The sequence below is a fragment of the Amphiura filiformis genome, chromosome 13 (assembly GCF_039555335.1).
Source record: "Amphiura filiformis chromosome 13, Afil_fr2py, whole genome shotgun sequence".
Taxonomy (NCBI): domain Eukaryota; kingdom Metazoa; phylum Echinodermata; class Ophiuroidea; order Amphilepidida; family Amphiuridae; genus Amphiura; species Amphiura filiformis.
In genome coordinates this window covers 43,329,477-43,342,591 of record NC_092640.1, presented here as the reverse complement: position 1 = coordinate 43,342,591, position 13,115 = coordinate 43,329,477, and the positions used below count along the sequence as shown (strand labels likewise).

General features: G+C 34.6%; 1 protein-coding gene across 1 annotated transcript in view; it reads right to left on the bottom strand.

Annotated features, from left to right (window-relative positions):
* Positions 1 to 13,095, bottom strand: part of LOC140168394 (telokin-like) — a 29,568-nt gene extending 16,473 nt beyond the window's left edge. Inside the window, exon 1 of the mRNA XM_072191775.1 lies at positions 12,509 to 13,095. Within this exon, the coding sequence (XP_072047876.1) occupies positions 12,509 to 13,011 (503 nt within the window). The 5' untranslated portion in view covers positions 13,012 to 13,095. The remainder of the gene's footprint in view (positions 1 to 12,508) is intronic.
* Positions 13,096 to 13,115: the final 20 nt, after the last annotated feature.

Sequence of the window (13,115 nt, the reverse complement as noted above, 5' to 3'; positions counted from 1 at the left end):
AACATTTTTGCCAAATATTGTGTCAATACTTAAATAACATTATGTTAAAATATTTGAACCAAGCAAACACAGAAATGTTCTTAAAATGTTTTTTTCAAAACCTTTTAATAACATTTAAATGTCGGGTTATACAAAGGTCATGAAAACGTTTTTAAAACGTTATTGAAAATATTTTAGGCAAACATTTTTCGCAAAAATATTTTTTCAACCCCAAAATAACATTCTTTTTAGAATGTTTTGTATCAAGTTTTCAAGAATGTTTTTGGAATGTTATTAAAACATTTTTATACCCTTTATATAACGTGACATTTAAACGGTTTCTGTAAAACAGTTTTGTTTGCTGAGCAGTAGATTATCAAAGCGTGTTTTTAAGGTTATGAAAACGTTTTATACGCTTAATATACCGTTTATATAACCCGACATTTAAACGTTTTCTGACAACCTTTTATAACCTTTTGCGAATGATGTCGAAAACGTTTTGTGTTTGCTGGGATGACACAATCTGGTCAATTGAGGCTACACTCTGAGAAATAAAAGGTTCTAATAAAGCATTTTTGGGCCATTTTAGACGGACAACTTGAGAACCTTTTTTAGAACCTTTATTTCTTAGAGCGTAAAGGAGGCATTTTTGAAAATTGAGTTACTATAATTATTACTTTTCACAAAAATTAGGCTATCATATACTGAAACCCCCCCAAAGCCTAGCTATGAGCGGCATAGAACTGTAATAGAATATTCCTCAAATTGCAAATCACTTTCTCATACACTAAAATTATCATCAATAACATTACTTCATGCCCAGCTCGACTTCACATGCCACATAAATAGCAACCTTATTAATGCTGCTATATATAAAACATTTTTGTAAAGTTGTATACTAAAATATCTTGACAGCAAACATTAAGTGAAGCTCTACTTCAAGTTCACATACCATATGTTATAATATAGGCCTATAGAATATCATCTAGATCTTCACCTTCAACCAAAATTATTAATACTCTTACAGTTAAATTGTGTACCAATATATTCATGCAACATTCATGTCGCTACCTAATGAAAATCATATGTATTATATGGCCATGCCCAATGAGACACATGCCAGCAAAAATGAACTTGAGATATGGACGAAAGTTTATGTGTGCGGTTTGTTTTATATGCTCATTACCAGTACATTCAGCAGCATATAAAGTTCAATTCTCAGATTTAAAAATTTCAAATTTAGTTGAGTTTTCAGTATATTCAGTACCTAAGGAACATTAAATTTTGTACTACAAGTTACAGGGTGGGTTCTTAGTTGAAATGAGGGCATAGGGATATGCAGAAGATTCAGGGTGCATTTACAGTCATTTAGTTTAGTTTAGTTTGGTTTCTTGATGGCCCTCAATTTCATAAAAATTCTGTTTAAGAAAGGGTTTTTTTTCAACATTTTCTCGAAAAAGTGCAAATTTTTCATTGTTTTTTAGCAAAATTTGCAACATTTTCCCAAAAATTTATAAAATTTCCGGTCCATTTTTCGTCAAATTTGGTTTAAAGTTGGGTATTTTTTTGTAGTCCCAATCGCACATCCCCCACCCAAACCAAAGTTGAGCGGGCAAGTTTATTCATTTTACAGAATCAAACATGAAGCGACATGAATCAAAATGGTCCCAAATGCACGATTCACTAACCCCAACTGATCAACATAGCTCAAAGTATGACCTCAAGTTGTGGTGTATGAGTTTTTGTACCCAATACATTCAAAGGTCATTCTATAAATGTACAAACATATTGGGGTTATGGAACTGTGTCCTGACAGATGAGCATGTTTGCGATCCTGGTAGAGGTATAGAGTAGATAAACAACTCAAAGGTAGAAAGGAATTGGGCTAATTACTAGTAACATTCTTAGAGGAGTAGGCCTACCGATGCTACAATCATATTTATAGTAATTATAGTAAAGATAATCTCATTTCTTGCGGCACAGTTCCGGTGTCTCTATTCAACAATCGTAGCTTAACAGTTGACCTGCAAGATATGGGGTATGATTTTTGTGCCCGATGTATACTAGTCAAAAGTCATTCTTTGCATGAGCAAGCATATTGGGTTCATGATGTGGAGATGGATGAGATCACTGTGTAAAGTACTATTAAATGGAAAAATTTCAAGCTAGGCACAATTATAGTTTAAACGTTCATGTAGACTTAGCTGCTTTGGTTGAGTCATGATGAAGAAAGTTAAACAATTACTCAAAGATTATTTTTGCTCACCTGAGAGCTCTCAGGTGAACAAAAATAAGCTTTGAGTAATTGTTTAACTTTCTTCATCACAATTATAGTTTATTGCAAATGTAATTTGTCCATCTGCAGTTTAATATGTAGGCTATATTTATTCTCCCCTTAATATTTATATGTGTTTAGTGTTTAATATTTATAATGTATACACTCGCAAACGATGCTGAAAAAACAAAGATTAAATCCTGATTTGGACTAAATTGTTGTCAATTACACTATTTTTAGTTTTTCACCGATTTAGTAGGAAAGTACTGCAATGAGTATGGCAAAAAATAAATTGGTGAAAAACTTTCCCATTATCTCCCACATAACATGGGGCTTGTGAGGAACAGACAGGAAAGATGAGGGAAAGGCAGACAAAAAGAGAAGAATCGGTGACAGTGAGGTCAGATCCCGGGGGTGACTCACTACTTGACTTGCTACGCACCCGTGTCCAAGAAAAACGCCTAAAAGGGTATGTTTTTCACCACACAGCGTCATCGACGTCTTTTTGATAAAGGGGTACTTTTTGAGAAGGCATCGCCATTTAGGGGTCACTTTTCAGCCAAATCCTTAGACGTTTAGGGTTAGTAATATTATTGTTTGAATGAGTTTAAATGAATGAGATAAAAATCACCACTTTTTAATTGATTCTTGTTACCTTTGTGCATGTTTTCTTTAGTATCTATAGGTCTGCAACATCAAAAAGACACCTTGGGTATCAAATTAGTTCATTTTCCTGTTTACGCCACATAGGGTATAAATTAGATATTTCTCAGTTGACGCCATGATTTAGGGTATGGTTTTTGCATGTGCTACGCCATTTAGGGTATGATTTTGCATGTGTTTCGCCATTAAGGGGTGCAATTTGGTTATGTGAAAATTCCCCATTAAGGGTGCATTTCAGAGGTGGTCGGACGCGGGTGGGTAGCACTTTTGTGTGAGAGTGTTCCCCGGGGGTCAGATCCCAGAGTCCACAAGAAGTACTATCTTTCATTTTTCCCTGTATCCATATTTAGCATTTCACAGTGCAAATTGATGGTAAAATATTGTTTTAGAATTCTACTACTCCTATAAAGTCATACATGAGATAGTACAGACTCTCTCTAGAACAGTCTCCCTGTTCCACCACCCATACTATATCGCACTTACATAAATAGACAATTAGTAACATCTCAGCTAGCAAGACAAGCAAGATATATTTGCTTATCAGTTAATGAATTATTACTTTAAATTCTTCACACATACTTTCCATGTTATTGAAAGGTTGTTCAAATATTACTACACTAGTACTGTATGGCATCTGGACTTGAAATATTTAGATATGCAGTACAGATATACTGGGTTTGGTTAATATGCACCGGTAACCTAAAAAATTGGGATGAGGAGATGACATCATGTTTGGTTCTTGTCCCCTAATGCCTCAATTTCTGATTTATAAAAAAAGACTCATAATGTTTTAGGAAATAAGTTTATTAGAGAAAAGGGCTCACTTTCAAGTCTTTTGTGGTATTCTAGGGGTTTATCCCTCAGAATCTCACAATTGAAAAAAAAAGAAAAAATCTTGAGAACTATAGTAAAGACTGAAAACTCCTAACAATATTACAGTAATTAACCGAACTTTAAACACATTGGGCAATCTCTCAACATTGGGAACTGCAATTTTCAATAGCTTCCTGTCTAATATACAATGGATAAGAGAAAAACAATTGGGGAACTTTTTGGCGCTTTGACCCACTACCAGACAATAGTAACAGTTATTACTAATATTATTTCAGCATTTTGGGTAAAGAATAAAAAAATTAAAATTTGATGGAAATCATACATTATGGCTTTAACTGGGATAATCCTCATACAAGATGGGAGAAACAACTTCAAGTGTCTTACCCATAATGCATCATCATATTTATTTTCTCAATTTTCCTACATGCAATAATTTCTTCATACTCATGGTCAAACTTGTCATTTCAAAATGGAACATACGTCCTGGTAAGAGAACTTTTCACTACAGATCATTAGAATGGACTCCCTCGAGATATTTGTGGAAACTTTCCTTCAATGACTCTTCATACTTTTAAAACTGTATTTCAGTATTGCGATTACCAATTTCCACAAATTTATTGCTTCATCTTTGTGCCTTTTATCTTTCAATTTGATAGTCCAACTTGCACAATATTAATATTACTGTATAATGTAATTATTACTTGACCTGATGTACAATGTAAATACTGTAACTTTTGTCTTCATGCATTGCTTTAAATTTATGAAAACTTCAGTTATCTTAAATTGTATGCTCGTAATTGTTACTCAGCGCCCCCTTGGAAATCAGTACCAGATACTGAAGGGGTTACCCTGGTTAAAGAAAGATTAAATAAATAAAATATTTGCATGGATGAAAACTGTTGTCAACCCTCCAGATTTTATCCAGATGATAGAACTTTCTTATCAACAAGAATATTTGTCATCCAGTCTTGAAACTTAACCCACGGATATAAATGATTACCTACAAATTGATGTGATATGAGCAAACAACAACCCCTAATATCAAAATGAAACGGCATAACGGGCTATTCCAGCTGAAAGCCATCACCCCTTATGGAAGACATAACCTTAATCTCCCCACACAGGGGGTGTGAATTTCAAATGGAGTCACACATTCAGGTTAACCCCATTTGAAATTCACACTCCCTGTATGGGAGATTAAGGTCATGTCTTCCATAAGGGGTGTATGGATTGCAACTGGAATAGCCCAATGGATATTTGATGCCATCAAAATTAAGGCAAGTCTTTTGTGAAAGAAAAAATATGGCTGTGCATCTTATTAGCTGGTCAAACTTTGTGGTACCAGTACCACCAAATGGATCATTCATACTATGCCTCCCACTAAAAACTAACGAACATCACTTTTTGTATACGTATAACATTTAGAGGTTCATTAAAGCTATAAGTGTGATATGCTCCACAACGACGCAACACCCTCAATTTTTCTTGAATTTCTAGACGCTCTCAATTTTTCTTGAATTTTTACTTTTTATTCAACTGTAATGCCCAAATGTGTACTAAAATACCATGTGAAAGACTATAGCCTATTAGTGCTTTAATTACAATAAAAAGTTTTTATAATAAACCTGGGATATTCACCATGTTTACCAATCAACATATTAGTGATATCTCATGCATTTGTGAATCGTTGAAGTATAAAATGTGTGTTTATTGTTATTTGTCTTTAGTTATTCGTCATTGCATGAAGCTCCGCTCAATAATAATAGGCAAGCTAATACACGAATTGACAATAATTATAGGTGCTGGAATGAAATGGTTATTTTGTTTGAAATTAAAAGGAGACATTATGTGATAGTAAAACATTTTGTGGAAATCAAATAAGAATCTATTCTTTATGGAAATCGCACATTCAATTATTACATTTGTCAAAATAACAGAAAAAAAAATTCAATGATATATTTCATCAAAATATTAATTGTGATTAATATGTGATTTTCCTATATTATTTCTATCTTGCGATCATCATGCTAAGCAACCAAGCATTAACATTGTTTACGATTGGCTTTTGATAAATTACATGCTCCGTTAGGTAACGCGTATGTATGAATTTTAAATTACCACATAATCAAAGAGATTATAACAGGGCAAAAAGTCAAAGCCTGTTGAATTGTGATGTTACCCAGGTAACAAAACACCAGAGATATGGCAAACTATTCTTTGTTTAAAATGTTGTTCCAAGCGAAACACTTTGAGATCACTTTGGTCAATATCTACTGATTTTAAACATTTCTCATGAAGTAAGAAACTATGTTTGTCCTCGAGAATAGCAGTGTTGTAAAGAAACGTTGAATGGGTTTGATTATGTTATGATTACATGATACAGAGCAGTAGCCATTGTTTTCAAAACCAGTGAACCAAACCTGATGACAATTATTTCAACAAAACAATTGAACATTTTAAAGGCAAATGTGCTTTCAGATTCTGTAAAAAAATCATAAATAAATAAGCTTTTGATTTTTTAATTTTAAAACTTTTGCTTCAACCTTCAGATGGATATTTTTATTGGGACATGCTATACTACTTCAAGACAATGCCAAGAGTCATTTTTGGCCAAGTCCAATTTCCCCCTGAAGCCAAGTTCAATCCCTGGTTAAAGTTGACTCACCCATTAACCAATCAAATTTTAAACCATTGGTAGTCTACCAAGAAATCATAACCCATCTCATCATTGCCCATCCACCTAGCACGCCTAGCTCATGCCAGGAAAAAAAAGTTTCCTCGCCTAGCTCTTAATTGCTAAAAAACTATAACCCTTGCCCTAAATAACCTAAGGGGGAATATGATGAGCATCAAAGATGAGGCAGATCATGTACATGGTTGCTATGCTAACATGCATGTACACACACCCCTACACACTCTCTTATTATCTGTCAGTCACATGGCTGGCTACCAGAGGACCATCCAAGATTAACCCGCTACACTATCACTGATTTTGATCAGGACGATACCAGCTCTGGCCAAATCACGACCATATAAGTGCAATGGTATGTGGCTCTACAAAGAGGCTGCTAAAGGGTTGACGAATAGCATATCCATATATAGTGATGGGTGTGATGCTTCACGGCAGCTGTCTGCTGTACAGATGGGAGTTTCTAGAAACACCCAGGATGATTTTCCAGTTTACTACCCTCTACCAGCGTCAACTGCGCTGGCAGAGGGTAGTAGTGGCGGTCCTACAGCGCCAACAAACTTGGGCAATGATGTCAAGACATGTCAGCGGGGTTTTTGACGGCTGATGTGATAAACTGAAGGTTTGATTACATGCTGTTATATATATATATTAGGCTGTGTGGTGTTCTGATTGCTCTGTTGATACAGATTAGTAAAACATCATCAGGTCCAGGACTACTCCAGAGCCTTGTTCTGTTCAATTCACTTCTTGCTTCTAGCTACTGAAATATACCAACATCAATAACATTGAAAAACAGTGGCATGATCGTCACTTCTTGATTCTAGCTACTGAAATATACCAACATCAATAACATTGAAAACCAGTGGCATGATCGACGGGAATTATATAAATAAACATATTTTTTCATCAGAATAAAATATGATTATCAATAACATTGCATGTTTGAAATGAATTTCAATAAATCACAATATTATGCAAAATTTAAACAAATCAAACAAATAAATAATGGCATTTATTTTATGTGAATCATGCAAATGTTCCTCATTTCAGACAAAATATCTTCAAGACAGACTAACTTGTCATTTGTAGAATTTTAGCAGTAACAATTCCATTAAAATAGTTCAATAGGAATTTAAAAATATTTCTAAATGATAGCCAAAACTGTGATTAATCTCAATATCAAATGACCCCTTGTCACTTCAGTTTCCTCAGAAATCTCTTCCTCTAGGTGCTTCTAAAAATAAATAAAAATTCCCTTTAAAAGGGAAAGCCAGCCTCAATGTAGAAGCGGTCTTGTAATTAGTTTTGGTCAATGTGAAAAGCATTTTAGGATCACGGCTTACATCCATGTTACATGACAGTCCACCAAACCATCAAAAAGTAGACAATGGCTATACCAATTTTCAAAACAAAATTGACCCATAGGTATAGCTCAACATTCTGTCAAATTCAATTGGCAATTTTATTTTACCAGCTTTCCATTTTTGGCAAATATAAAAAACAACCAATCCAATGACTGAAATTGCAACCCTGTTTGTGGCCTAGAACCTAACAAATGATTAACATGTAACAATATGGGATATTCCCCAATCTTTAGGTTTCATTTAAGGGATGGGGTATGAACATTTGGACAGTATTTATTGTGGGACCTTAGAGCACATCAGATATATCAAATTGCATTCTGAATACGAAGAATGTCCTTCTGATATCAAATAATTGTGATTTTTTGAAATTTGCAATGTAATACACATTTTATGGCAAATGATTAAAAATTGATATATTTGATATTTAACAGTACTCGAAGTAAATTTTATAAATCTGATGATTTATATCTAAAGTGTATGTAGGTGGGATGAAAAGCCGACGATCAATTGAAAATTTTGACCTTTCGTATTGAAGATATGGATTTTTTTCCCCAAAACAAAAAAATTAGGTCTTTTGGGAAAAAATCCATATCTTCAATACGAAAGGTCAAAATTTTCAATTGATTGTCGGCTTTTCCTCCCAGCTACATACACTTTAAGAATATATCATTAGATTTATAAAATTTACTTGAGGACTGTTATATATCAAAAATGTGAAAAATATCAAATTTTAATAATTTGTCATAAAATTTGTATTATATCGTGAATTTCAAAAAATGAAAATTATTTGATATCAGAAAGACATTCTTCGTATTCAGAATGCAATTCGATATGTCTGATGTGCTCTCATGTCCCACAAAAAATACTGTCGAAACGCTTCAAAACGCTCATTCCAGATCCCTTAATGTTAGACTATAAAATAAAGCTTTACCACATGTGCATGAAAAGTTAATGTAAGTCATATAATATTTTTGTGACATTAAAATTTTGCATTGTGGAGAGAACCTACGTTTCTGCAACATGATTTTTTCACAAATTTTAACATTTCCTTTTAAAATTAAAGGCCTATTGAAGAAAAAATATTTGTGTGCATTAAAACTTCGTGAAATTTTCATGCACACAAAACATTTCATGCTTTACAGTATTCCAAATTTTAAAAAAATGAGAATATTTTTGTAACACCCTGTATATTGCTGTGTGCTTTCAACATCTAATTGTTACCAGCATTATTACATTATTACATACATAGGCCTATTCATGATCTCAAACCCTCTTCTGCTGTCAATTTAAATCTCCCCGCATCATGAATGAACTCTTGGACAGTACTCATTGGCATAATCGGTCAGATCTAAATTTATGCTCGGTCATTTCTATACTTAGCATGGCTTAGTGTGTGGTATGTTAGTTTGGTATGATGCTATATATTAGATCCATGCTTGATAAATCAAATTTGTTTATCACATGGTATAAAGATGTAAAGTGCATTATGTTTATCACCATAGGATGCAAAATTGAGATTCCTTCAACATGTTATGCTCTGAGAACCTCTACGGAATCAATGTCATGAATACACCACATAAGAAGTTAGCAAACAAGCTAAGCTCCAGGAGCACTACATGTTGATGATATCTCAAATATTCACCATATAATTTGGATGTCATCCCAAGCATGGTTTACTTTAATAAATTCCAATTTATGTGAAATAACTTGATGATAGGATCATTTCAGCTGAAGGCATGCCCTAAAATTTATATTGCATCATCAATTCTGAATGATATAATTTCTAAATATTTTTGTTGTTGAAAATTGTTGTGATTCAATTTTGCAAGAGTTGAGTTCTATGTTACCCTACACTATGAGACGAATGATATCACCTCCGATGATAAAGTTCAACAACTTTCATTCAACAAGCATAGCTCAAAGGTTGACCTCAAGTTGTGGGAGTATGAGTTTTTGTACCCAATACATACTCAAAGGCCGGCCATTCATTCTTTTGTAGGATATTGGGGTTAAAGAACTGTGTACTGACAGATGACTATGTTTGAGATCCTAGTGCTACCAGATGAAAGGATGTCAATGCATAGTTCAATAACCTCAATAAGGTCATAATTTGACCTTATGTTGTGAAGACTAAAGTTAATTTTTTAAAACTTCCGTGGTCCGAGCTGTGGGCCAAGCGTCTACGAGCGTACACACAGAAAAAATAAGCAATCACGCTGATTGGCTGATCAATGAACTTGACAACAAGTCGGTTGACCCATTGGTTGTCTGTTCGGCGCGTAGTATGCGACCTTGTCACTTTTACGCGATCGCAATTCACCAGCGCGTACCCCGACCACGGAAGTTTAAAGAAACCAACTTTAAGTTTTCCACCCAACAACATTTGATGAGTTAAAGAACTATTTCCTAAAGATTAGACCTAAAGATAGCAGACTCTACCATGCGTGTGTGTGTGCATTTGTAAATGCCTCCAAACGAGGACCTACATATGGATACACACCATACAACGAGGACACACCTCCAAACGAGGACATCCTTGGTTTGTTAATATGACCAGGATGATGTAAATGATGCAAATATGCATAAGATACCATAGGGGGTATAGGACGGGTCACAGTTGGATAGTAAGTTGTCTGGTGTGTCTGTGTGACGTGAGGTCCACGGTGTGTCGATTAAAAACGGGTGTGTGAGTCCTCGGTTAGATCCTCGTTAAGTCGAGGTCCTCGTTTGGAGGTATTTACAAACAGGTGTGTGTGTGTGTGTCGCTCATGGAGGGCAAAATAGTGTATGTCTAGATTATTTCACTATGCGCTGGCTTACAAATATTAACTGTCTATGTATGCAATGATCAAAATATTGATCATATTTTGTCCATTGCACAAATTTCAGACAGTTAATATTTGTTTTATATCACTCATACATAATTTCCAACTGAAAATTAGTATTGAACTCAATTATTTTCATCAATACAACTTCTGATTTTGCAGTGATAACTTAATATATATACTTGGGTCCACTCTAAAATCGGCAAATTTAAATTGCATAGTAATTATCATTTGATTTCCGGTATTTGCTGATGAATGGCAGAGGTATACTATTTTGGTCTCTGTCCGGAACAAACTAATCTGGCGGATTTACATAAAGCGGTATGCACGGGGCAATTTCATGTTGGTTCTCTTTGGGTCAAATATCCTTGGTCCTGACAGACGGGTGGCAGACAAGCCTGTTAGAGATCCTAATGTTGATATTAATTTAGGAAGTAACCGCTTTGTGAGTGACCCTTCCCTAATGTAATGAAAGTTTACAGGGCATAGTTTTTAATACCTTTCACATTATCTGCTTTATTCCATTCTCTAACTCACATCTAATAAATGCACACCATTCATAATTTTGTCCATGACTTTGACTTCATATCATGTGAGTAAGCTTAATACTGGCATTTGCCATGTTTGCTGGACAAGCTTCAACTTCCATTTCTTTGCCAAATTACAGAATAATTTTCTTCATTTGAGGAACTACTTGCATCCTGCTCTCACAAAATGAGCAAAAGTTGACGACAAACTTTCTGAGATATTCCAGATTTAAAGTCCTGATTTGATAAGCTTTAAAATCATAACAAACATGTTAGGGTTGATCCCTACTTTTGTATTCAAATTTGAATATTTCCTCCAGATATTCCTTTGTTTTCTATTAATTTTGTAATGAGATATTCGACAAATGGGATCTTTGTGCATGTTGGTATTTTCGCAAATTTGTACCTTGACAATGTTATTATAATGACAAAATTTCACATTTGAAAATTCATCACCTAACCTCTATTATATGCCAATAAAAATCCTTGTGAAAATGACTTATTCAGTACTTGGCAACTTGGTCCAGATTAATGTGACACTTTTTAGTAGTCATCCAACCAATAACAGCACTTCACAAACACGATGTAAACTGCACAATCCTGCTAAATGCTGTGAACAAAACAATCTAGGAGCAGCAGGAATTTGCATGAAACACCTTGCTTAAAAATAAATGCATAATTTGAAGACACAAATAGTGTGCCTCATCAGTCTTTTATAGGATAGGTCTGAAAAGGATGTGCCTTGGCAACTTTGTGAGCATAAACCTTACAAGACTAGTGGCACTGTGAAAAATTGTGTGAATCCACAATGTAGAGATTTATCTTTATCACATAGTGATGCAGATGTAAACCTTTGGCAATTTATTACCCCTGTGAGAAGCATGATTTTACAATATTTTAATATTTGGAAATAACTTTCAAATGTGTACTTTTAACAGACACATGAATGGCCAAACATTAATGACAGGTTCATAATATGTGATGCAATCAAGCAAAATCAGTCGGAACTCGGACATATTAAATTTTCAGTTTCTTATATGATAGTAAAAAGCATTGAAATTAAACAACCAGTTCAAAAGATATGAGCAATTAAAGAGTTTCCAAAACAAGAGGAAACAAAAGGAAATATTTCCTTTGTGTGGCCATATCTCAAAATCAATATTTCCGAGTTCCGACTGATTTTGCTTGATCGCGTCACATATATGCCCAATACTTCTTTCCTAACATTTGTTTCTTGATGAATTTACTATCCACATACGCCACTCTGTGAAAACTCCCGACATAAATAATAGTTGTTAAGAAATTCTTAGCCAAATCACTGAATTCTCCACATTTTACATGATTCTTACCAATTTGCCTGGCTATGACATGATGCCTCCCAGAGCCGTTCCTTCTCTATTTTCCTGAAATTATTGGCTGAACCAACTTCTACCATCTTCACTTCTTCTGCAGCACACAGTTTATGGACCTTTGTCGTGGAATGATTATCTATACTTGTAGCACACCGAGTTTGATCTGGGAGAAGCTTTCTCTCCAAGAGTTTGGAATCATCTGTCCTGTTGCAGTCCAAAAGCTGCTCCAATACCATGGAATTGGAATATATCTTATTGATTGCACTGGTTTGGTAATGTGTCGAAGGCTTGAGGGACAGGGATTGCGGGTTACTTTGGCATACAGTTGGCTTGAAGCACCGTGGGGGTGAAATTATCTCAGTTCTATTGCACAGTGTATTCTTATTGGTTCCTTGATTGTGAGGTTTAGCTCTAGCATGATTAGATGGATTGCAGCATGTGTCCAAATTTAATATAGTACTTTTCAGTAGTTGAGGCAAGGTGTTTGAGTTGTATGGCATAGTTGAGTTGCACGAGGTTCGACTCCTTCATAAGGCATACTTGAGTTGCACATGGGTTCAAATCCTTCATAAGGCATACTTGAGTTGTACTGTAAGTTTCACTC